The sequence below is a fragment of the Danio rerio genome, chromosome 11, assembly GCF_049306965.1.
Source record: "Danio rerio strain Tuebingen ecotype United States chromosome 11, GRCz12tu, whole genome shotgun sequence".
In the NCBI taxonomy this organism is placed as follows: domain Eukaryota; kingdom Metazoa; phylum Chordata; class Actinopteri; order Cypriniformes; family Danionidae; genus Danio; species Danio rerio.
Genome location: NC_133186.1, coordinates 28,638,331 through 28,664,714, shown reverse-complemented (window position 1 = coordinate 28,664,714; position 26,384 = coordinate 28,638,331). Strand labels below are relative to the sequence as shown.

The 26,384-nt window shown below is 35.7% G+C and overlaps 2 protein-coding genes across 9 annotated transcripts in view; one reads left to right on the top strand and one right to left on the bottom strand.

Annotated features, from left to right (window-relative positions):
• The window catches only part of st3gal8 (ST3 beta-galactoside alpha-2,3-sialyltransferase 8), a 26,358-nt gene extending 3,401 nt beyond the window's left edge, over nucleotides 1-22,957 (top strand). For 2 of the 4 annotated variants that reach the window (XM_073915794.1, XM_073915796.1), the window contains exons 2-8: nucleotides 9,578-10,358; nucleotides 15,871-16,058; nucleotides 17,888-18,067; nucleotides 18,150-18,195; nucleotides 18,273-18,392; nucleotides 18,470-20,602; nucleotides 21,537-22,957. In XM_073915794.1, the coding sequence (XP_073771895.1) occupies nucleotides 10,035-10,358; nucleotides 15,871-16,058; nucleotides 17,888-18,067; nucleotides 18,150-18,195; nucleotides 18,273-18,392; nucleotides 18,470-18,637 (1,026 nt within the window). In that variant the 5' untranslated portion in view covers nucleotides 9,578-10,034 and the 3' untranslated portion in view covers nucleotides 18,638-20,602; nucleotides 21,537-22,957. 4 annotated transcript variants of the gene reach the window in all.
• unm_sa1614 (un-named sa1614) overlaps nucleotides 22,286-26,384 on the bottom strand; it is a 91,588-nt gene continuing 87,489 nt past the window's right edge. For all 5 annotated transcript variants that reach the window (XM_005169326.6, XM_685280.10, XM_073916771.1 and 2 more), the window contains one exon: nucleotides 22,286-26,384. In XM_005169326.6, the coding sequence (XP_005169383.2) occupies nucleotides 26,310-26,384 (75 nt within the window). In that variant the 3' untranslated portion in view covers nucleotides 22,286-26,309.

Genomic DNA, 26,384 nt, shown 5'->3' with positions numbered 1-26,384 from the left:
TATAATTATTTCTTATTAATTTCTTTGTTAGCAAAAAAAAAAAATGTGTTTACCGTGATTTACAGAAGACAACCACTAAATATAAATTATTATGGTACTAATCTATGAAAATGACACCATAGACCAGCGCAACTACATTGGTACACTGTTATATAAGGTATAACAAAAAACTGCTTTCCCTGTATACAAAATAAGTTTTGTAAATTGAATTTGAGATACACACTAGAAACATAATTATATAATTCATGTTTTACTTTTGAAAACCTTTTCACAATATTTTACAGCAAAATGGCATTTTATTGTACTGTATACAGTAGGGTAACAGTTAACTGTATAGTGCTCCTCCCACTAAAATTGACATGTTGTACGTGTGTCTATTTTTGTTTTTAGAAGAGTTCACAAATGCATACCAAAAGGAAATGAGAGGCCCCTTGTTTTGCATTCTCAAAGTTATTCTGGCTATCAGAGAGTCGGATAAGTGTGCTATGTGCAGAGTGATATCGTGGGGGATGGTGGTCTTGTGTTTTTTTTTTTTTTTTTTTGAGAAGGGAGCAACACCACACGCATCTTCACAGGAAATGCAAAACTCTAAAAGCCCCCTACCCTCAGCCGTCCACTCCACACCTCACTTGAAACTCTCACTGTAGTGTTAACATGGCCTGACTCTTTAACATGCCTTGGGCAAAACAAGCCTCTCACGCCTCTGCAAGTTAAAAAGCTTTGGCTGGTTTCCAAGGCAAATCTTTTAGAGCAGGGTTTCTCAGCACCTCAGCAGTTTAGATCGCTGCGTCGTAATTGTTCATTTTTCCATTAATTTGTTCATTGGCGTTAAATTTCAGTGGAAAGTCTCAGACACTCTTTATATTCTGTACAATAAACTTGTTTGTTTAATTTAAATGACAGACTGTGGACATTGCTTCCAGGGCATATTTTAGTCTTGTGTAATTCTGCTGTCACCAACATACGTTTAGTAAACCCCAGTGACACACATTGTTCAAACTGGCAGTCAGGTATGTTTCTGTAAAATGCAAGGTGATGCAAAAATTAGTTGGCTAGATTCAAATCAGCAGTTAACATCTTGGATGCCAAGTTCAGCGGTTTTATTTATCTTTGATTTTTTTTTTTTACTTAACCAACATATTCAGCACACAGGGAGAAGATATTTCAGAATTTTATGTTATTCATTTATTTATTCATTTTTCTATGGTTTAGTCTTATGTATATCAGGGGTCACCATAGCAGAATGAACCACCAACTATTCCGACTATACTATTCTATGTTTTTACACAGCGGATGGCCCTTTAGCTGCAACCCAGTATTGGAAAACACTCATACACTTACATTCTCACACACACACACACACACACACACACACACACACAACACAACACACACAGTTGTACACTACAGCTACTTTAATTTATTCAATTCACCTATTGAACTTATTTATCAATGCAGAAGTATGCTCGTTTTTGCAATTGTTTTAGAACTTCCGATTCAGTTGCCTATGGGAGAAATTACTAGGAATAATAAACCATAGAAAACAGTCAAACTACTTGCTCTACAAACAAGTGTTTCCATGACTATAAAGACAAAGCAGAATACTATAATAAGAAAATAACAGTTTGCAACCTCAAGCATAACAATAAAGCCTGGTTTATACTTCTGCGTCAAGTGACCGGTGTAACCCACGGCGCATGCAACGCGCGTAGCTGTGCATTTATACATCTGCGCGCTGTCTCTGTGGGTCTGCATTAACACTTCCGAAATGCTAGTTGGCAGTGAGGTGTTTATGTTCCTCTGTGTTGAGTTTCTTCGGTGCTGTTTTGCTTTTCCTGAACACTTCCGGGATGTACAAGTGGCTCAAACTCGCTCATTTTGAGGCAGAAACCGGCGGACGTGCAACAACTTTAACTATGAGGTAAACGCCAAACAAAACTAACTATCCGGAGCTCCTTTACGGGACTCCACACTTGTAAACAATCGCTCCATCGGGCTCGCACCATTCACACGGCTCTCGGTCCCGCCCAGACTCGTCAGCACTACCAAGCGGACCAATCACAGAGCTTGCGCTACGCGTCGTTGTGACGTGTCGTTACATTTTTTGAGAGGTGCATGTCAGCGACGGCGAAGGGCAATGCGTCAGCGCCGTAGCATACGTCGGCGTTTGACGCAGAAGTATAAATTAGCCTTAAGCTGTTTTTAACATCTTAAAGGGTCATAAAACCCCCCGTTTCAGCAGGATGTTTTTAAACCTCTAGTTTGGAAAAAGTCAGGAAAGTGGGTGTGTCTAGCTCTGTTTGGGTGGGAGTGTCAGGGGAGGGAAAAAGGGCAGGGTTTGAATGAAAATTGGAGTTGACATTTGGGCACGCGCTGAGGACAGAGGAAAAACAAACACACACACGCAGGGGAGAAAGACAGTGTGTTTAATGACGGTGAAATGTTTGATACCACACGTCGTATGAGAGAAAAAAAGCCTCTGCATTTCTCTGTAACTCAGATGCACTCAGTTGGTCAGAAAGCCGTGTGTTTGTAGACTATCCTGTCACAAAATGCGGCGAAAATTCAACACGACGGTCGGCAAAAGTTTGCTTACAGTGTTCATGTGTTTACACTCAGAGTGCAGCATTTACAGCGGATCTTTCATTATTGTAGTGATATTAACAGACTGGAAATCATTTTGACTAAGGTCTGTCTTTAAACACTGAAAGAGTACTGCTGACCATACGAACTATAACTTTGCCATCTGAATGAAAACAAAGAAAGGGCACTGATTGCACACACTTACCAAATCTGTAGACAGGACAATCATCACATACTGGAGGCGCGTCTTTTTTTAAAGGAGACGAACAGCAAATCCGGATCTCACCATTGATGAGAAATGCTCTCGAGTAAAAAATGTTCCAAACAAACGCATTTCTGCCGCACATTGCGTACACGGGTCCACACGTGAGTCCAACAGCGCTCTTATAGAGAAAAAATAAAACGAAACCTTCACATTATGAAATGCAACTTTGGTGACCCGTATCTCCAAACAATTCTTATTCTTTTCCCACAACTTTTGGCAACACGACGTGTGTTGTCTCTCTGCCGTCTGAACACTGTTTCAGGTACAGTCTAAGAAAGCTAGCATGCTTAATAATGAAGTTGCAGCGCATATATAATGGAACGCGCTGATTGGTTTGAACCAAGCCTTACTCATGAATGAATGCAGCACACTCAGAGACGTAATATGGGACACCCAGGTACAGACGTCCAGTCTACACGCTGGAATACACGCTAAGATCTCATGGCCGTGATGCAGCTTCAAAAATTCGTTTCAAACCAGAAGTACAAATTTGCTCGAAATAATGCAAAAACAAACAATTTTCACTTTTTAGTGAGATATATGTGCCCTAATAGTGTTTTTAGCCGTGTGGGACACATATACGACTGTCAACGGCTCAAAAAATGTGTTTTGGTGTTTCTTGACCCTTTAAAATCAATGTAAGTAAATGAGAGTGGAAGATTCAAGCCAAAAAGATTCAAAAGGCTGCAAAGAATAAGGTGAATAGCGCATGTCTTTGGACTGTGTAGGGGAAACCGGAGCACCTGGAGGAAACCCACACGAACATGGGGAGAACATGCAAACTCAACATAGAAATGCCAGCTGACCCAGCTAGGACTCAAACTAGCGACCTTCAGTGAGCCACTGTGCCTACCTGAACATTATTATATTATATTATATTATATTATATTATATTATATTATATTATATTATATTATATTATATTATATTATATTATATTAAAGATTTCACTAAATATAATTGTTTATTTAATATCAAAATAGTGACTGGGATGGGATCACAAAGCCATTCACAAGTTTTATTTAGTTTTTTTTTTTTTTTTTACTGAGATCCATACATCAGCTGGGCCCTGTTTCAGAAAGGAGGTTAAGTAAAAACTCAGAGTATTTGAACCCTGAAATGAGAGAAACTCTGGGTTTTCCGTTTCAATATGGCAGGTTTGTCAAACTGGAGAAAGCAGGGTAAGTCGAGCCTGTTTCTGACAGAGAAGTACCTTTTTCTGTGAACCTAACCTGGTCAGGAGCAGCTTTTATTCTCTAAACTCTTAGTTTTTGTTTGTCGTCGTCTCTCTTTTTTTTTTAAGACGAAGTGGTATTTCTTGCCTTTTTTTCAACGATTGATGTAAACGTCATGATGCACATCTTTTGAAAATACGCATAAAAAAACATGCGCATAACTGAGTAGGATAAATGTTATATTCGATAAGAAAAGATGCGCATAAACTGCTCGTTCGATGGAAGCACTGCTTTATTTGCAGTGTGATATTCCAGTTTTGCACAAATTTAATTAATAATTTTGGATGGAAACAGCTATTGTCTACATTTCAGTCACACAAAGAACAAAGTCATGTATGTGAATGGTTTTTCCTTTTTTTAATAAATAATTAGGTTAAATTCACTGTCCTTCGCATGTTCTGTAATATGGGATTATTATTCGTTTTAAAACAATTTTTTAGTTCTGCTTACATTCAAAATGTCATATTAACCTCTACCACTTGATCAATAATAGAGGCTAACACACAAGTGCACTTTTAAATCTTTCAAAACTGATGATGGATGAAAGTGGGAAAAAATAAAAAAATTTATAAACATCACACATACATTACTTTTTTATTATGCTTAAATATTTAATTGTCTTAGATGTAAAATTACACATTATTTTGAGCAGCTATGTTTTCCCTCGCTAACTGTCTCTGTTTCACTGATGCATTGGTGTTGCTTTTTAAAATACGTTATTTGTTCATATTTTGCTTTTTTTTTTTTTCCCAGATGTTGCCATGGTCACTAGTAATATTAGCACTCCATTGATAATGCTTTTTTGTAGGCACGGTGTGCACGCTTAACTCTGAGTTGGTCTACTCAAAGTTGATTGACCCAATTCAGATCAGCTATTTTGAAATCAAAAATTCTGAGTTTTAATCTAAGTTTAAGTTTAAACTCCGAGTTGGTTGAACCTCCTTACTGAAACAGACCCAATACCCAAATACCGCAGGCCCAAATTCAATAAATAGGCTGTTCATTGATATATATTTTGTTAGGACAATATTTGTAAAATAAAATGCCTTGTGGTGAAGGATCAACATTGCACTGGTAATGAAAATCTAACCAAGCAACTTGGTTAAGTGACATTACTTTACTTTAAGCTGCAAAATAAAAATACTGAATCTTTTTTGCTTGATACTATTTAATTCAATATTAAGATGGAATAAATGCGTTTATATTATTTTAAATGTTTTAATGTTTTCAAAACTCTGAAGGATTGCTAAGTAAGAAACAGACAATACTGCAATATGAAAATTGGGTGTTTCATATATAATTTCATGTTTTATATAATTTGATATTGATAATTATTTAATTTTTTTAATAATAAAATTAGGAATATTAGGATTTTGTATTTAACCACTTTATTTAAACCAACATTACTAAGGCAAATACCTTTAATAGTCAAAAACTATAATTTTTAAACAAATATCTCATTTCTATAATAAAATAAACATAAGTGTTAAAGAGACTCTCAAACTTGAATAAAACGTTACAAACTGTGTGCAACGGTAAAGCATAAATACTGAACAATCAAAGCAAACGTTTATATTGACAATGGTGTTCGGTCAATAAATGTTGATACCGATTTTATTTTATCGCCCTGCCCTATTTAATAGCTTTATATTTAATATATTATTTAAGTTATATATTAAAGCAACTAACATTTTGCTCGCTGTGTGCTTGCCTTCCAAACCCAGAAGGTTCCTCAAGGCTCTCATACAAAGTGTGGGCAGGAGTCCTGTGAAAAGGGGTCCCTTTTGCTGAGTAAAGGGCACATTTCAGTGAGCAATCAAATCAAGACTAGTTTGGCAGGAATCTGGGAACCTCTTGTTTCAGTAATATGAGAGCACCGTTGGCTCTGAGCTTTAACATATTGGTATGCAAATGCATTAGATCAGGCTTTGAGTCCCCTAGATGCAGCTGAATAACTATACAAATGAAAAACACAGCAGCTTTTCGTCATCGGTTTTTAATCTCTTCTTTGGCCAATGCAAAGCCAGTTTGAGCAGGAGCGTTGAGCCATGGTAACTTGGCAGGGTATGAGGACATTGACATTTCCTCTATCTAATCATAGTTATCTTTAGAAAAACGTCACACCATTGGCTCCCTCTGTCCAAATATCGTTCTGGCCTAAATGCGTTTAAAGTCCAAACTAATACGTCTTTCTAGTGTATTGGAGATGTTGTAATTTCTCCTGATTAGTTTTCTGAATAGACTGCTTGTTTCTCAGCTTAAGTGATTGAGATTGTTCCAGCTCTGGTTACTTAAAAGCTCCTTGCGTTTGGTTTTGAGCGTAGTTCACTTTGAGTAATGAATGGTGGGGGAGATTCGTCTGCACCACAACTTTGCTGACTAGGTAGGTTTGACTGTGTCGGCCAGAGATGTAATTCTGTTTGGTCTACGGTGAGACAGCTGTCTGGCAGGGAGAGACGGTTCTTCTGAATCAGCTGAATGTCAGCTGATCCCACATCCCCCACGCCATTACCAGCATCTCCCTGCTCTACCAGACACAGCTCTCTAAACCCTCCACAAGAGTCGTGGACTTCCTGTTTCCTTCTCAGGATAATATTTCAGCTCTGCGGTCACATCAGTTGTGGGGTCTGGGTAGCTATTTTCTCTCATAGTAAAGTGGCTATTCAGTGGATGCTTGTCAAGGAAAACTATTTAAGCACCAGAGCTTCAGACTGAGAGTTGTGGAAGTAGCTCAGTTTGACACTCAATCAAAGCAATATAATTGCTGCATTTGTGCGATTGGACCAAAAGTCAGTGCAGTTTTATTTATGCTAAACTTCTGCACTGAAGTGGTGAGGAGTGTGAATTTTAGCCTCATTCCTGCTGTTTCAGAAGGCAACATCTGTGGCCTTTCTACCGCTTCCTGGTTTTGTTTTAGGATGTTATCATATTCTGTGAGTTTGAGGAATAAACAAACTGACAGCATTTGCACTTTCATTTTAGGTCTGAACAAATTTAAGCCAAATTAAAATAAAATTAGACTGCAAAACTAAAATGAAAATTTAATTAAACAGCGAAAGTTACTCATTTTGAACTACCATTAGTCCTTCCATGTTGTAGTAATTTCACGCTTAAATATTGTAAAGATGAATTCAGTACAGCAATCTATTGTGTAATTATGCAGAATTCCAGATCTTGTGCAAATATATTCACATCTATATTATCAGATGCAAATTTATGCCTGTACAAGAGATGTGCCTATCCCAACAGTTATTTTTTTAATTAATTTTTTTAATTTTAAATTTAATTTAAATTTAATTTTTTTTTACACACTCATTCTTATTTTTGCATATGTGTCTTATCGTTTTTTTTTCCTTTTGGCTTTAACCTCACCCACAATATAAATAACTAACATTAGATAGCTTTTGGAACTACAGTGATCCCTCGCTAGTCTATAACGCGGTTCACTTTTCGCAGCCTCACAGTTTAGCGGATATTTTTCATGCAAAAAATTTTGCTTTTTTTCTACAGTGCATTGTGCTCTACATCCTTACTGGCTGTAGTAGACCATTGTCAGAATGTGTTCAGCTTGCCAAATTTACATACTGTAAATTGTTGATTGCTAGCAGTGTGACTCTGAAGTGCTGTACTGTATGTTTGCAAGTTTTCTCCACACAATGTTGATGAAACATCAACATTGATGTTGATTTTGGGTGCGGTAGCACCCAAAAGGCAGAGGAGGATGCTAACCATTGCACGAAAAGTTTAACTTCTGGACATGCTAAAGGAAGGTAGAAGTTATGCGGCTGTAGGGTGCCATTACAAAATAAATAAATCAAGTTAAAATGGTTTTGGACTTTGGTTTCATTCTATAATACTGGACTTATCAATTTTCTATGAAGAACTTTGAGCTTTGAACTTTTGTATTTAAACGAGAGAAAAGTGTGAAAATGCTAATGCCTGTATGAGAGAAGTATGTAGTGAGGGCTTTACAGCATTACAATTTCTTTAATAATTGTAGAAAATAAAGCTGAATACTAAATGGATTTTGCCTATTGCGGGTTATTTTTAGAAAGTAACACCTGGAAATAAAGAGAGACCATTGTACACCATAAACGCAAACCATCTACAGCATCATACTTATGACAACAGTAAATTATTGAACTTGCTATGTTTGCTACATTCATTGTCCTTCAGATTAGTCCCTTATTTATCAGGGGTCGCCACAGCGGAATGAACCGCCAACTATTCCGGGCCGGCATATGTTTTATGCAAAGATGACCTTCCAGCCACAACCCAGTACTGGGAAACACAGATATACTCTTTACATTTACACACTTTTACATTTTTATTAGGAATTCACCTATGCTTCATGTCTTGGGACTGTGGGGGAAATCAGAGCACCTGGAAGATAACCCATGCAAACAGAGGGATAACATGCAAACTCCACATAGAAATGCCAACTGACCCAGCTGGGACTCCAACTAGCGACCTTCTTGTTGAAGTAGTTGCTGTGACATTTATCAATTCTCTATTCTCAGACACCATATATAACAAACACTTGACAGCCATTTTCCCTGAGTTCTCTTCTTCCGCTTCTACATTCTCATCCTTTTCAGCAACTGCAGCAGCTCCAGTCATGTGAGCTAAATCTCTAATCTCACTGGACAGCCCATTTCATCACAGGGCATCAGGGAAAAAATTACACGCATTGGTTGAAAAATGTTTTTCTGAAAGTTTGCCAATAGCACCATAGAATTTAATTTTGTTTAGTAGTGTCATTGCATTGCACATGCACACTGTTTCAATAAGGGATAAAGTACATCTAGACTGGTCTTATCGTAGAATAAAGCCTGACAGTCCAAATTGGATAGCTGTTGTATAAGACTGAATTGCTCTATTCTGCAAAAACTACTGCCTTGATGTTCTTTATCCCCTTTATTTTACTGCTACTTGCCACAAAACATAAAAATTTGTCACAAAAATTGTTCTGAGCCGTAATAGTTTATGAATTCTTAAATATAATGCTGACAGAAAAGAAAACTGTGTCTCGAATGGAGCAAATACTACCCTACATATTCAGTCACAACATCAAAACAAAAACAGCCGTGAGACAGACAGGCATATATAATTATAGATATGAACATATTCACTGACAGTCAAAGTACCTGTATGAGCTGGTGGAATTAGTTTAGTGGTTGTCATCTCAGATTAACATGCCTTGGAATGTAGCTACTGACCAATCATAATGAAATAATCCAGACAGCTGTGTAATAATCACTCTTAATTTAAAGTGGACTGTGGCTAAAAAAACTAATCCAAAACCTCTTAAAGTAGCCCTTCTGCAATATTGGGATGAGAAAATTACTAGTATTTAAGTTGTTTTTTTGTTACCAAAAATTTGATTTATGAGTGAACCGTTTAGAGCAGGTTTGTAAAATGAATGTCAAAAAAAGTGAAGATTGAGATCACGACAAAAGTATATCTAACTTTTGATTTTCTAAATTTTTTTCAGGGTTCTTTAACAAAACTGGGTAATCATTAAAATGAGGATTAAAATCTGAGCAGAGACGCCTACAGCTGAACAGAAAGGAAGTGAACCTGCTTCGTCATCCGGCTCATTTTCTTTCCTGTTTTGAAGATCGAGAAATATCATGCCTGTCTCCTTTTAGCATGTTCCACTGTGAGAACTTGTGCTTTGACTTTGCAAAATCATGAAAGGACGGAGAGACAGAACGAGGTCATAATGGACTGAATAGCCTTTAAGATCCAGTCATGAACTCAATTGATTGAAGATCATGTCATTTCCCACCTCACATGTCATTTTGTTTTTGTAAAGCAACTCCTTACAGACCATAAAACCCACAATCCATTTGACAGGAAATAGCCAGACGTGAATTCCGGTTACTGTGGTGGTTCTTTAAAATCTTTTCCTCCTGAAAATCCACCCTGAGGTTTAGTCTGCCTTAACCATGATGTCTAGAAGAAAACTGTGCTTAGGCGCTTTACTAGGTGCTATTCTGTTTTTAATGATAGCTGCTCACACCATTCAGAAGGCCGGTGTTGTGCCCATCACGGATTTACCCACTCACCATGATGTCAGGATACCAGTGAAGAACCAGACTCTGTTACACCCCGTCACTGAGCCAAGACGAGGTCATTCCTGTAGCTGTACATCATGTATAGCAGACAGAGGTGTGTCAGAGTGGTTTGACCAACGCTATGATCAGAAACAGAAACCTTACCTCACCGGCAGAGATGATGACGTAGATCCACTTTCTCTGAAGTGGTGGCTGGTAAGAGGCACATGATGGTTAATGCTAGTTTTAAAGGGATAATTTGTAATTTCACCCCCAAAATGATAATGTCCTATCATTTACTTGCATTCAATCTTCTTCAGTTGTACACATAACAAGGCATTCTGGATAGGGTTAGGTTCTGAAACTTAATGCCATTATGGCACATTAAAGCACTGTCTTTGACAGCTTGCGACATCATGTGGCACTTTCAGAGGATGTTTAAATGAACACCAGTATTCCGATTTAAATATGATAAGAAAAATATTTTGATTAAGAATCTACAATGTACAGTAATTTTTATTTACTTTTTTTGATTGCCATAAAGGACCATCACAAACTGCGAAGTGAAGTTTTTTTTTTTTTTTCATTCGGCGTGCAGTATCAAATTCTATTAAAACAACACTCTTCCACCAGTATTTGCTGGTAATTTGCATCTGGTAACTCAGTTTGTCACGGGGAAATGAACAATATGTTCCTGAGTGAAAGTGAAACTGTCAAACTGCAGTTAAAGTCGAAAAATTAAAAATGAAACACCAAAATTATATGAAATTATATAAAACTCATAATGCAAATCTTAAATTCATGCCAACAAACACAAATCATTAAAATAAATATTTTAATGCAATTTAATTCAAATAAAAAATATTAATTGATGTATAAACTTTAAGCTTTAATTATGTTGTTCAATTAAAATGATTATATATTTATATATATATATATATATATATATATATATATATATATATATATATATATATATATATATATATATATATATATATATATATATATATATATATATACATATATATACGTGTGTGTGTGTGTATATATATATATATATATATATATATATATATATACGTGTGTGTGTGTGTGTATGTATATATATATATATATATATATATATATATATATATATATATATATATATATATATATATATATATATATACGTGTGTGTGTGTGTGTATATATATATATATACACACACATGTGTGTGTATATATATATATATATATATATATATATATATATATATATATATATATATATATATATATATACAAATGTGTATATATATATATACATGTGTGTGTGTGTGTGTGTGTGTGTGTATATATATATATATATATATATATATAAGTAGGAACAAACATACTATGGAAGTCAATGGCTGTTCAACATCTTCAGTATATGTATCTTTGTGTTTAACAGAAGAAAGAAACGTAAACATGTTTGGAACAAGTGTAGGATGAGTAAATCATGACAGATTTTTCTTTTTTGGGTGAATTATCTTTTTAATCTAAGAATGTGTTCAGTTGAAATTTGGAACCTTTGCTGTAAAAAAGGAAATACTATGTTAAGTTCTGTTTAGCTCTCTCACTTATTTTTAAGGCCAAACTTAAAGATAAGAACTTGTAAAGAGTGTATAAAATGTGTAAAGGTGTCAAAACCAAACAAAAACTCAAGACTTGCGTAAAGAAACATCTGCTGCTAGAAGAGGACATTCTGATGCCTTTACTTAACTGCAATGGGCAACGTAACTCTGACAAAAGAAATAGTTATGATTAAGCATTCTGTCCTTTTCTATAGTTGCATCTTGCGACATGTCATTTGTTGTTTGTTTATGTTTTTAGTCTTTAAACCAAACTTGACTAGAACTCTGTTGGAAGTGAACCGAGATCTATCTTTTTAGTCTGATGCAATTTGAACTTTAGTGCGTGGCAAACAATCACTCTTGTTTAGATGAACTGCATTAAAGGGATAGTTCACCCAAAAATTACGTTTTACTCACAACACGTGGTTCCAAATCTTGGAGTTACATTTTACTTTGGTTGTTAAACACAAAAGAAGATATTTTAAAGAAAGCTGCAAACATGCAACCATTCTTTCAAATTAGGAAAAACACATACTGTAGAAGTCAGAGTACTTACAGGGTTTTAGCTGTAATTAAGACTAGGCATGGGCCAGTATATGGCTGGTATATGAACCTTTGACAAAAATATCACGGTTTGACAGTATTGTGAATACTGCTCTAAAATATATTCTTTTTAAATGTCTGGGTGAAAAAAATTCCCTTTGAACAATATATTTTATTTTGGCAAACATTTAAACTATTTTGGAGCAGTAAACATGTCAGGCTGAATAATTCAGATCATTGACTTGTGCTGTCTTCATTTGTTGCAAAAACACAGATATCTTTACATTTAAAATGACATATTTGGACATCTTTTCTGCTGGAGATGCTGTTGTACTAAAAAAACAAACAAAAAAAACGTGAATAAAAAATGTTATGCATACCCTAGGAATGGTATAGCAGGAAATTTTGGCAGTTTTAAAACCTTGACTTTTCCAAAGCACGGTATACCTTGAAAAGGATTATCGCCCCATGCCTAATTAAGACATCTTCTTTTGGTTTTAACAGATGAAAAAAATTAGTCCAACAGGTTTGGAGCAAGTGAAGGATGAGTAAATGATGACAAAATTGTCTTTCTTTTTAACTGAGCAGTAACACCAGAGTTGGTTTTAATTTTAAAGTTTGTATACACCCTAAGGCTAAAAACCATTTGAAATGTTTAGATTAATTTCATGATTAGCTGATTCCAGTGAACTATATGCAGTTACAAATTCGGCACGTTTAAGTTGTGTTTTCTTTAAAAATCAATGATCTTCACTCCCTTGTACAAGAAGCTCTGCATTAAATTCCAAATTTCCCCGCCGTGTCTTTAAAATATGAACATTTATTTTACTCCAGTTCTTTTCAATTGAGTTTCTGCGCAAGCCTGCTAATCCCGACTGGCACGTCCATGTTGATGGCTTTTCATTTCTTTTATTGCTTGAACAACTAAATGAATGGTGAAGTCTATTTAACTGATTGTGTTTTAATTACATTACAACATCAATGCTGTAAAAGGAACCTTATAAAATTGTAAAAAAGTCACATTAATCATTCACCAGAAGTTTGTTGGTATAGGAAGAAATACAAGCCATGTTATTTACCCTATTCATCAAAATGTGTGGACAAAAGAGAGAAAAATGTTAATCTGTTGATTTTGATCAAGTTTTTGAGACATTGAGAAAAAAATAGTAAATATTAAACCAATAAAACTATTTAAAAGAGCATGTGACTAATAGAATTGAATTAAGAATAGTTGTTTGAATAAGTATGTTTGCACTTCACCTTTTCAAACTGGAGATTAAAATGGAAACTGTTGAAAAGGTCAGAATGAGCACAGGCCTCAGTATTGGCATCCTATTTGGGTAGAAGTGCATAGACCTGATCAGATAAATACGTGATGAATGATGATTGGGCAAAAAAAGAAAATAAACTCACAATGTGTATAGATCTCACTGAAGTGGATCTGTTTTGCAGTTTCTGCTTTGAATGAAAAAGATCGATTTAGATTTATTCTTAAGTCTCTAGATAGCCATTGGCCTCTCCAAACAAGGCACAGAATAGCTCTCGGGATTCTCAGGCATGCCTCTAAAGTCATATCATCATAGCTGTAGATATCATTTGCACTTCTCTGGCAAACGGACACGTCAGGGAAAGACAACAGCTGGTTCATTCCAGACCTCTCAAGTTTACTTACTACCATCGTATCTGTTTGCCAAACATCATTAAAGCGATGACTGTGGATCCCCCCCCCCGAAATCCAGCCATTATCTGGTTTCCTTAAACAAAAAAGTAATTCTCCCTTGGGAGCAAGGGCACAAATAGGTTTGTCGGCCTTGCCATGTGTTTCAGTAAGGTTTAATTTAGCCTAATTAAAGGCTTTCAGGCTTTTGCAGGCACTGAGAGCACACTTGAATTAGCCTGATGTTGGTCTGCCTCAAGCGTCTCAAGTTTCCATCTGTATAGCACAAAGCAATATTTTTAATTATATAATATAAAGGTCATAGTTGGGGGATTATCTCTTTTAAACGGTTGGCTCACTCAAAAATGGAAATTACGCTATTAATTACTCATTCTGTCATTCCAAACCCGCCACTTTCTTTCATCTGTAGAACACAAAGATATTTTAGGTGAAATCCGAGAGCTCCCTCATCCTCCATAGCAGGGCTGCAGCGCAGACTGTAAAATATATGGACGTACTATCCATCACCTATCGGTTTCTAAAGAGCGCAAATGAAGCTACAAGTAGGCGTGGCCAACCGTCGCCATTTCTTACGTGCATAAATTCTGTATTGGCTTCACAAGGGAGAGTGGGATGTTACCGCTTGGGCTGCATGATATTAGAAAAATCTAACATTGCGAATATATATACACATATATATATATATATATATATATATATATATATATATATATATATATATATATATATATATATATATATATATATATATATATATATATATAACATTTCTAATATATTTATAATTAATATAATTTATAATTTGACTTGAATATCTCTATTTGGAAATAATTAATAATTTTAGATTGAGATTATTTTGTAAGAGTGCATCTGCAAAAATGTAATCAATAATCTACAATTATAGATTAAATAAAGACAAAGATACACAAAAACAGTGTTTTGTTTTCCTTAACACTATTGTATAAACAGTTTGATAAAATTAATCGTTATTAAATTTACAAATGGTACAATTTCTTTGGCCTAAATGGTTTTAAAATCCTCATAGTCAAAGGCCTTAAACACTTGCAAAATTATGTATTATAATCTAGACTCCTGTGATGTGACTATTGCGAATGCTCACATTATGATATCTATGCTAAAATGATATATTGTGCAGCACTACTCCATAGACAGCAAGTTTTAGACATGTTGGATCCTCAAAATAGACCATATTCCAGTAGTTCAATCTGAATGTTATTATGCTACAAAAATACTTATAAAAAAAAACTTTACTCAACCGTTTCTTCTGAATGTGAGCCCTGAAACTGCGGGGAAGCATTTGTTGAATGCAGTCATTATTTTTGTTTAATGTGCACACAAATGTATTCTTGTAACTTGATAATATTTCAGTTGAACCACTGAAGGCATATGGGCTGTTTTGAAGATGTTTATTATATAAATTTTCTAGACTTTAAGTGAGAGTTTAACTAGGGTTGGACAATATGGCAAAAATGCAGTCTCAATAATTACATTTCATATTGAACAATAACAATATATATTTCGATATTAATTGATAATGCTTTCAGATTTAAAAGAGTTCCCCTCAACAATGACTGAAGCCACAAAAAATAGAGGATCCAATTAATGGCATAACATTTTTGGCTGATAAATTTTCGGTGGCCAAAAATTCAGTACATCTCTAATATCAACACATCTTTAGATTCCCATTGTTGCACATTTCTGTTGTGTGATTGGCTTTTAGATCAATATAGAGTAAAAAAGGTTCAGAGATTATCATTGATAATGACACAAATTTTATTACGATTCGATATAATATCATTTATCGGCCAAGCTCTATTTGGAACCTTGTTTTAGCAGCATCGTTTGGTTTAAACTGTATGTTTTGTTTATGATGTTGTTTTGCATAGTCTCTGCAGGCATCTGATGGAACGATTAAAGACGTCACTCAGAAGATGTTTAAGATAATTTCCCCTCCACATGAGGATGAAACACCACGGCAGAACCAGTGCCGGAAGTGTGCAGTTGTTGGGAACTCGGGGAACCTGTTAAAGTCCAAATATGGAGCCTTGATAGATTCTCACTCAACAGTTATTAGGTGCGTTTTCTGCTCTTTTGTGTTTAAACTTAGTTCCCACTAACACACAGATTTATTTATTTTTATCCACAGAATGGTATTTAAAGGGTCATGAACTATTGTGGTGTTTATTTTAAACTTCTCTCTGAGACCTACTTGCACTGTTATCAAGATTTAGACTTTTTACTTGTAATTTAGTTCATTCCTGCTTTGAACCCTCCTCTTTAAAAAACATTTGAATAGGTGTTGATAGATTTTGTCCCACTACAGGGGTGGCTCAGTGGTTAGCACTGTTGCCTCACAACAACAATAATTTGAGTCCCAGATGGGCCAGTTGGCATTTCTGTGTGGAGTTTGCATGTTATCCCTGTGCTTGCAGAGGTTCTCTTCCAGGTGCTCTGGTTTCCCCCACAGTCCCAAGACTTGCGCTATAATTGAAGTGGATGAACTAAATTAAAAGTGTATGGGTGTTTGCCAGTACTGGGTTGTGCTGTGTAAAACACATGCCAAAATAGTTGGCCCTGAAAAATACAGAACTAATACAAAGGAAAATGAATGAATCCCACTACACTGATTGGCAAACAATTTAGTCAAGTTTGAAAGGATAAACGGGTGCCCATGAAAACAATCTCTGTGGAGCTATCTTTATTCTTCACATTTTTGACTCCCTCTAGAAGTGACTCCATTTATACTGGCATTTAGCATCCTAGCAAGCATTGTTTGTTTAAAAGATGTCTAATAGACATCCAAACAAATACGTTGTGGATAAAACAAGGCTAAATCATATATAAATATATATATAATTTAGAAATATAAATATATATATATAAATAGTAATAAAAAAAATTATATATATATATATATATATATATATATATATATATATATATATATATAATTTTTTTTATTACTATTTATATATATATTTATATATATATATATATATATATATATATAAATATATATATAAATAGTAATAAAAAAATTATATATATATATATATATATATATATATATATATATATTTATATATATATATATATATATATAAATAGTAATAAAACAATTATATATATATATATATATATATATGAATAGTAATAAAAAATTTATATATATATATATATATATAAATAGTAATAAAAAAATTATATGTATATATATATATATATATATATATATATATATATATATATATATATATATATATATATATATATATATATATAAATAGTAATAAAAAAATTTTATATATATATAAATAGTAATAAAAAAATTTATATATATATATATATATATATATATATATATTAGTAATAAATTTTTATATATATATATATATATATATATATATATATATATATATATATATATATATATATATATATATAAAAATTTATTACTAATATATATATATATATATATATATATATATATATATATAAGCATCCATACATACTTATTCACACTCATACACTACAGCCAATTTAGTTTATTAAATTCTCCTATAGCCCATGTCTTTGGACTGTGGGGGGGAAACCGGAGCACCTGGAGGAAACTCGGGTGAACACTAAAAGAACATGCAAACTCCACACAAATATGCCAAATGACCCAGCTGGGACTTGAACCAACAACCTTCTGGCTGTGAGGTGACAGTGCCAACCACTGATCTACAGTGCTACCATATTTTATACACAAACATTATCTGGTGGAATAGATCAATTGTGATCAGATTGATGAAAACACATGCAATTACCCGGCGTAATCAGGGCTACTCTGACATTTAAAAAGGGTTCATCTTTATTTTGAGTTACTTTACCAATAAGTGAAGTTGTTGTGTTTATTCACAGAATGAATAAGGCTGTAACTGTGGGTTATGACGAGGATGTTGGTAACCGAACCACCCACCACTTCTTGTACCCAGAGAGCGCCATCAATCTAAGACCTGGAGTCCATCTCGTCCTTCTTCCCTTCAAGCTGAAAGACATGCAGTGGTTGTCCAGCGCCCTTTCTACTGGAGAGATTAAAATGTAAACTCTTTCTGAAACGTTACCAAAATGACTCCAAATGCCATAAAACGTATCGCTAAACCAGTTTGTATGTTCCAAACAGGACGTACATGAGAGTGAAAAACCGTATAGACGCTGATAAAGACAAGGTCAGTATAAATCATGCTGGATCTCGTAAATTTATAAACGAATCCACCTAACTCTTCGTCCTCTGTGTGTCATCCAGGTGATGGTCGTAAATCCAGCTTTCTTTAAGTACACACACGACAAGTGGACAGAGCGTCATGGAAGATACCCGTCCACTGGGATAGTAGCCATAATATTTGCTCTGCATCTCTGTGACGAGGTTTGTACTTGAGTTTACAGCCAAGGCAATCAATTGTGCGTCACCAGACACTTAATCACGGTGTTCAATCCCAACAGGTGTCAGTGTTTGGATACGGGGCGGACGCTCAAGGAAATTGGCACCACTATTGGGAGTACAACAGATACGCAGGTGCCTTTCGAAAAACAGGCGTCCACAATGCTGATTTCGAGACTGAGATCATTCAGAGACTCAGCGCAGAGGGCAAAATCAAGCTGTACAGATGAGCCTGTAATTGTGGCCTTTAATGACTCGGTAGTGCTTAAAGCCTTGTAAATGCAGGGCCTGGATGCGCAGCAGCTGAACGAAAGCCAAAGAGACGCAGATCTGTGATCCACCCTGCCGTTAATTGACCACTGTGAACTGCACTGAACCAAACCCACAGACATCAAGCTGTAGTCCAAGACCAAATGAACTCTTACAGTATTTCACCCGTTATGTGCCTGGAAAAAACTAAAATACTGACAGATGTTGCCTTTCTTCCCAAGTCGGGCATTGGAACTTTTGAAGAAGACGAGCAGTTAGCCAGTTGGCTTGATCTGAGCCTCTTTGTGTTTCTTTCTTATTAAATGTGTTCTGACAAGCCTTACCGTGTCCGCTCTGCAAATCTGCAACACAATGTTTCAACAAAGATTTCAGGGCATTAACATCTTAGTCAACATGAATAAGCGTCCCACTTGCCCTCTGCAACAGTTAGAGGGATAAAAAGATGCAAGACTTTATTATTATTATTTATTGGAACATGAAACTGTTAAATAACCAGATCGGACTATTTGGAATACAGTTCGGTGATCCAAAAAGGACCATTTAAGAGAGCTTTATGAATGGAAAAAAATCTGAAAACTGACTTTTTTTTCTCTCTCTCTCTCTCTCTCTCTCTTCTGTTTTTTTTTTTTGACTAAAGGCCCAGGTGTACTTCGCCTTGTGCATTTCATTCCACCTCACACATTACTGCTTAAAGATAAAATAAGTTTCTACATGTGTAGCACAAATGCCTTTTTGTGCTCGACCAGACTCCAGGGGCAGCACTGAGTCATTAACAGCAGTGTTTCTCAACCACGTTCCTGCTTTGCACATTTTCCAGGTCTCCTTATGCAGGAGAGTCCAAACTCGATCCTGGAGGATAGGTGTCCTGCTGAGCTTAACTCTAACTTGCTTCAACACACCTGCCAGGGAGTTTCAAATACATCTAATAAGAGCTTGATTAGCTGGTTCAGGTGTGTTTGATTAAGGTTGGAGCTAAACTCTCCAGGACAAGAGCCCTTCAGGATCGAGAGACTGAGAGACCTGTGATGGATTTGACAGACAAAGAAGACGTCTGAAACATGCAGTGCTGGTGGTCTTCCAGGATGTCGTTTGCCGTCCATTTATGTAACTTTTTTTTTTTGGTTTGTTTTTTGCATTCTGTTTCAGTGTTAATGCTGTAATGTGTGTCTAGTAGACAATTCTATCTTGGCGATCCCTTTGCGCATGTATGCAGGTGTGCATAGAGGTCTGTTGATACTCCTTGTGTCAAAAGGACAGTTCGTGGATCATTGCGGATAGTCAAAGTATATTTTGGGCTAAAAGTGCAGTATTAATAAGATGATTTACCCAAAACGTATACTTTATTATTATTTGTAAAGAAAATAACACTTTGGTTTAAACCTTTTTGAACCCCAATGGCTTTTATTCATAGACTAAATGAGGCCAATCCTGGGACTTTTTTCAAAATATCTTTTTTTGTTCTAATTAGGAACAACATGAGTGCGAGTAAACAATAAAATGTAAGCACATGAAGTCAGTTTAGGGCCCAGTTTAAACCATGTTCAGTATTACCAAGTACACTTGTTTTGTGTTTCATTGTGAACTGTAAAACTGGCCATGTGCATCGACAGTCGCATGAGGCTGAAGTATACTTTGGGCTTAACATCTTAACTGAAATGCACCATGGACCATTGAAGTGTGCCATTCAGGAGTAGGCCAAAATTTCATGTTGACTTTAAAACTCAACCTGCAGTGCATTGAAAGATTTCTGACCCTTACTGGCAAAATAATGCCTAATTTGAGGTTATTCCCTCACCTAATGATGTATATGCTTTAAAAAGTAATTGCACATCCAAAATGATCTTCCTTTGTTTTAGAACACTGTTATTATTACTACAGACTGACATTCTTCTATCCATGATATTGAAGAAACACATTAGATCAGGGTTTCTCAACCATGTTCCTGAAGGACCACCTGCTCTGCACATTTTCCATGTCTCCTTAACCACACACACCTGATTCAGATCACCAGCTGATTAGCAGAGACTGATAGGCCTGTAATGGGTGTGACAGACAAAGGAGACATCCAAAACATGCAGTGCTGGTGGTCCTCCAGGAATGTGGTTGAGAAACACTGCATTAGATGGCTACTAGGTACTGGTTTAAAACTTCATTGTTCAATCATACATGCTGAAATTTGTTTGTCTCATTTTGCCAGCATGGGTCATATTTTAAGTTTGTGGAATGTATTGCTGGGTTCTAGAGTACTCGGGATTTTGTTTTTCACTTAAGTAGATTTTTTTTTTCTTGTATGTGCGCTGAAGACCATTTCTGCACATTCACGGCCTTTATTTGTGTGTTTGTATTAACTTTGATCTGCTCGCACATACTTTACTTTGGATTCGGTGTGAACCCAGCATACATTTTCAAAATCTCAACTAAGCAATAGAAGTCAGAGTAGCGTATTTAAGACATTCACAAATGTTCATTTAGCTTTAGACCACAGGTGTCAAATTCAGTTCCTGGAGAGCCGCTGCTCTGCACCTTTTAGCTCCAATCCTGCTTCAGCACACTTACCTGTAGGTTTTAAAACAAGCCTGTGTTTAATTAGGGTTAAAACTAAACTGTACAGAGCTGCGGCCTTCCAAGAGCTGGATTTGACTCCTGTGCTTTATACCAGTGTTTCTCAACCACGTTCCTGGAGGATCATCAACACTCCATGTTTTGGATGCCTCCTTTGTCTTTCACACCCATTACATGTCTTTCGGTCTCTGCTAATCAGCTGATCTGAATCAGGTGTGTTAGGTTAAGGAGACATGGAGAATGTGCAGAGTTGGTGGTCCTCCAGGAACATGGTTGAGAAACACTACTTTAGACCAGTGTTTCTCAACCACGTTCCTGGAGGATCACCCACACTGCATGTTTTGGATGTCTCCTTTGTCTGTCACACCCATTACATGTCTTTCGGTCCTTGCTAATCAGCTGGTGATTTGAATCAGGTGTGTATGGTCAAGGAGAATGTGCAGAGCTGGTGGGCCTCCAGGAACGTGGTTGAGAAACACTGCTTTAGACAATTACAGAGATGCACTGACACCATTGGTCACCACATGTTTCCTGCGTCAATAGTTGAAGGATTCACAACCATACTGTCAATAATATCAACCGGTGCACATGCTGGAAGAGCTATTTATCACATAGAGCTGTGAAAACACATTTTGATTGTAGTCGAGAGTGTGGCGTTTCCTGTGAATGTGCTGTATGTGTGTTACCACTTTAATTTTCTTACATTTTTAGACCAAAGCTGGCTATAGGGTGAAGCATCTGGTCTTTGTGGCCTTTAATTGACCTGTCATCTGGTTTACACTTCAGCATATGGCAGATGCTGTATTTTCATGCAGTTCATCACTGTGTTGGGAGATTATTCCGAATTAATTTTGGTTTAAGACTGACAATGTCGAAACTTGAGCTGTAAATTCGATGCTTGTTGCCGAGTGTTTTCACACATGTGCTGAGCTGGACTTTTGTTCTGTTGTTTAATGTTCTCGAATGTATTTGGGCTTTGCGTTCTTTGCTTCACGTCAATCAGCAGCTTTTACAGTTTGTACAGAAATGAGATAATCGAGACAGAATTTGACATGGAAGAGTGTTTTAATAATCTATTTAAAAACAAAAACCAAAGGATAAACCATAAGAAATAACTGAATTCAAAAGTCACAGTTTTGGCAATCCAGAGAAGTATTAAAAATACAAATATTTTATAGAGTTGCATAAATAAAAAATACAAGAAAAACAGCCTATAATAGAGATATATTTTTCTTTTTTATACAATACATAAATATCTCACAGTACCCTAGTTTCCCATTCATGTTCAGCTGAAACATTTTAATACACAACAGTGACTACATAATGCAAAAAGAGAAGAGTTTCACCAATTTATCTGGGAGAATTGTTTAGGAGGAGTCTGATTATGTTGAGCGCTAACGTCAAGAAAAGCTGTGGCCAAATTGATTTTTATGATTCTGTTTACGTTTTCAAGATGTGACCACAGATTTAATATTCCCTGGGTGTGACATGATTTGGAAAATGTCTTCTGCCACGTGTAATTGTGTACTTTCGAAGCACTTTAAGGAGTTTGTAGATGCTCAAAGACTGTCCAGCTGAATGTGAGTTCAATGGCCAAATTAGCTAGGTGTGTGTGTGTGTGTGTGTCTGTGCACATCGTAAGCTTCTGTGTTCACATTGTTTTGTCTGAACCTGTGATTAATCTGTGGTCTGTTTTTTCAATAAACCACTTAACTGTTTATTCCATCATTATTTCATCTGAACTTTTTCCCCCCAATTTATTATTTTTTTTGACGTTTCAAACACTTTTGATCAAACTTGTCATTACTGTAAAAAAGTCACATTCTTATTACTTTAATATACAAATAATATATTAAGTATTTTATTATTCTGTTATGCAAGCAAAAAATACAGTTTTGGGTATTTAATACAATAATGAAAAATAAATGATAAAGAGACTTTGGGTTCTGAAACATCGAAATGTTTAAAAACATCAATTGTTTGTCTAAAAAAATATTTTTTTATTTAAATGTAGATGAAATGAGAGCTGGTTCTGTTGTTTTGTTAGTTTTTTTAACAATATTTATAATTAATTATTTCCTGATTATCGAAAAAATAAATAAAAGTCATGCTGTTTGCAATTTTACAGTGTACAAAATACACTCACAGGCCACTTTATTAGGTACATGTTACTACTACCGGGTCGGACCCTATTTTGCCTTCAGTACTCCCTTAATCCTTAATGGCATAGATTTAACACAGCTCTGGAAATATTCCTCAGAGATTTTAGTAGATCAGTAGTTTCTAAAATACTCAGACCAGCCCGTCTGGCACCAACAACCATGCCACGTTCAAAGTCACTTAAATCACTTTTCTTCCGCATTTTGATGCTCAGTTTGAACAGCAACAGATCAGCTTAACCGTGTCTACATGCCTAAATGCATTGAGTTGCTGCCATGAGATTGGCTGATTAGAGATTTGGACAGGTGTACCTAATAAAGTGGCAGGTGAGTGTAAAAACAATGATTAAAATTTCAATTTCGCATTTTTTATATCTCGTGAAATATAACTCAGATGTGTTTTGTGCTATGCATGTCCCATTATAGGTCATCTTTTGATTTTAATTCTGCTATTACGTAAAAATTACTGTATTTAATAAAGTAATGAGGTGGCGCATTAGGTAGTGATGTTGCCTCACAGCAAGAAGATCACTGGTTTGAGCCTCAACTGGGTTAGCTTGCATTTCTGTGAGGAGTTTGCATGTTCTATCACGTGTTCGCGTGGGTTTCCTCCGGGTGCTCCGGTTTCCCCTACAGTTCAAAGACATGCGGTACAGGTGAATTGGGTAGGCTAAATTGTCCATAGTGTATAAGTGTGTATGGAGATGGGTTGCAGCTAGAAGAGCATCCGCTGCGTAAAACATATGCTGGATAAGTAGGTGGTTCATTCCGCTGTGGTGACCCTGGATTAAAGGGGCTAAGCCGAAAATAAAATAAATGAATGAATGAAGTAATAAGAAATAATGAGAATTCAAATTTAGTAATCATTTTAAAATACAGATGCGAATTTGTAGTGAAATGTGCCTCACTGTTCAGAAAATGCCACAATAATATCTTTTATTTGATGTTCTATAATGGAGATTAAATTTATCCTGATGTGTTTTGTGCTATTTATTTAACCCTTGTGAACTGTTCAAATTGACTACCCTTTCATTATGTTCATGGCTGTTTTTGCCCCATTGACTTCCATTATAACAACATTTTTTGATTGCAAAGCCATGACACCATATAATCATGCATTCTTGACTGTTGGAGTTTTTCCCTGTTGGGAAGAAGTCAAACTTTTTATTTTCACTGTTGATCATCAGTTGTCAGCTTTAACCCTTTAGATAGGCTTGTGCAAAAAAAGTTCTAATGAGTTCTATAGAGTAAAACAGCAGATTATAGTGTGCGTGCAGAAATACACTTACTATGTTTACTATGTTCAGAGAGCTGAGCTGCTTATTTTTTATCTTCTCAAACATATCAAGGTAAGCGTGCAAAGGTCTGTCTCACACACTTGCACATGCCCACACACACACACACACACTATACTTCATATAATTATATTATTTTTATCCAGAAACTAAGCTTTTTTTTTGCACTGCAACTGATGATCAAAAGTAAAAAATTAGTAAATGTACCTTTTCCCAACAGGGAAAGCCGGCAACAATCAAGAATGCTTGATTATATGGTGTCAGAGATTTGCAATCAAAAAATGTCATTACTATGAAATTCAATGGGGCAAAAACAGAACGTAACAAACATAACAAAAGGGTAGTCAATTTGTCCAGAGTATATTGTTCAATTTTTTTTTTATTTCAAAGCATTTTTCTATGATGTGTCAAAAATGGATTTGTCGTCAAAAATCTTTCCATTTGCTTTTGTGGCCAAATTAAAGAGAGTAATTGAAAACATCCCGAACAGCACATAAGGGTTAATGTCAGTGCTTAATTTGAGCCGGATCTTGCTGGATACTGTTCTGAAAAATGTCAGATATTCGTGTTTTGCATTCTGGTATTTATTTTAACAGAAATTTGAAATGGCAGTCAAGCATATTTCATTTTTTAATAACACGAGTAAATCTGATAATGAGCCTGATCAAGAGAAGATGAATCTGCGCCAATGGATCAGGATAGCAGGAGACAGAAGCAAAGAAATCTCAAGTCAGCCAGAAAAATGACAGAAGAGGTAATTGTGTGCTCTTCTTGAAAATTAGACTGAGTGAGTCGTTTAGTTATTTTTTCCACTTGGCACATCATAGAGAAGTGAACTAAAAAGTGATTGTTTTAACGATTTATGTTTGTAGCTTCATGTTTTCATTATCCATGACTGACCTATAACTTTATATGGAACAGAATAATTAAAGACCGTTCAGAAATGTGATGCTGTTTTGCGCTATCACCATGACCGACGTCAACCAAACAATTTCAGTTTTCCCGAGAACAGGACGTCGGTCACGGTAACCTTTATTTCCTGGTTTTGTTCCGGGAATGGTTTATTTCCAAATTAAGCACTGTTTAATTTTTACAGTCATAAACACAGTAACAACAGCAATAAATGATGACAAAAAAACTAAATTGCGGAGAAAATGCCAAATGCAAAAGTTTTTGGTATAAAAAGAAGACTCAAATGTAAATAAAACAAGAGCCAGGAGTGTTTCCAATGGTATTCACCCAAGCACACAACATTCATAATTCACATTTCTAAAGTTGTTCTCTAAATAAGCTAAGTATTGTGCTTTAAACATATTTCTCCAACAGGATCTTGCTATTACACCTCCTCAATCCCCACCTGACAGAAGCCATTACTCACATCTCAGTGGAGCTGAATGAAATAAACGGCATGCGCTTCATGCTGTGTCTGTGTGTGCTTCTGGAACATTTCGGGAGCATCCAGGATGGGACATCATGGGACTGTGGATGAATCATGGGACACGGAGGGCCCGAACAACCGCAGACTCTTTCCTCGGTGCGGCAGGAAGGCCTGTAAGTGCTGCTTTTGTTCTGCTGATTCTTCATTACCGATGGTTGTGCGGGAGGCGTTCCAGCCTTCACTCGGCCAGCATGGAGACAAACGATGCTGGAAATAAGCCCATTCTGTCTGGCTGGCCCTCGATGTAGCCGTG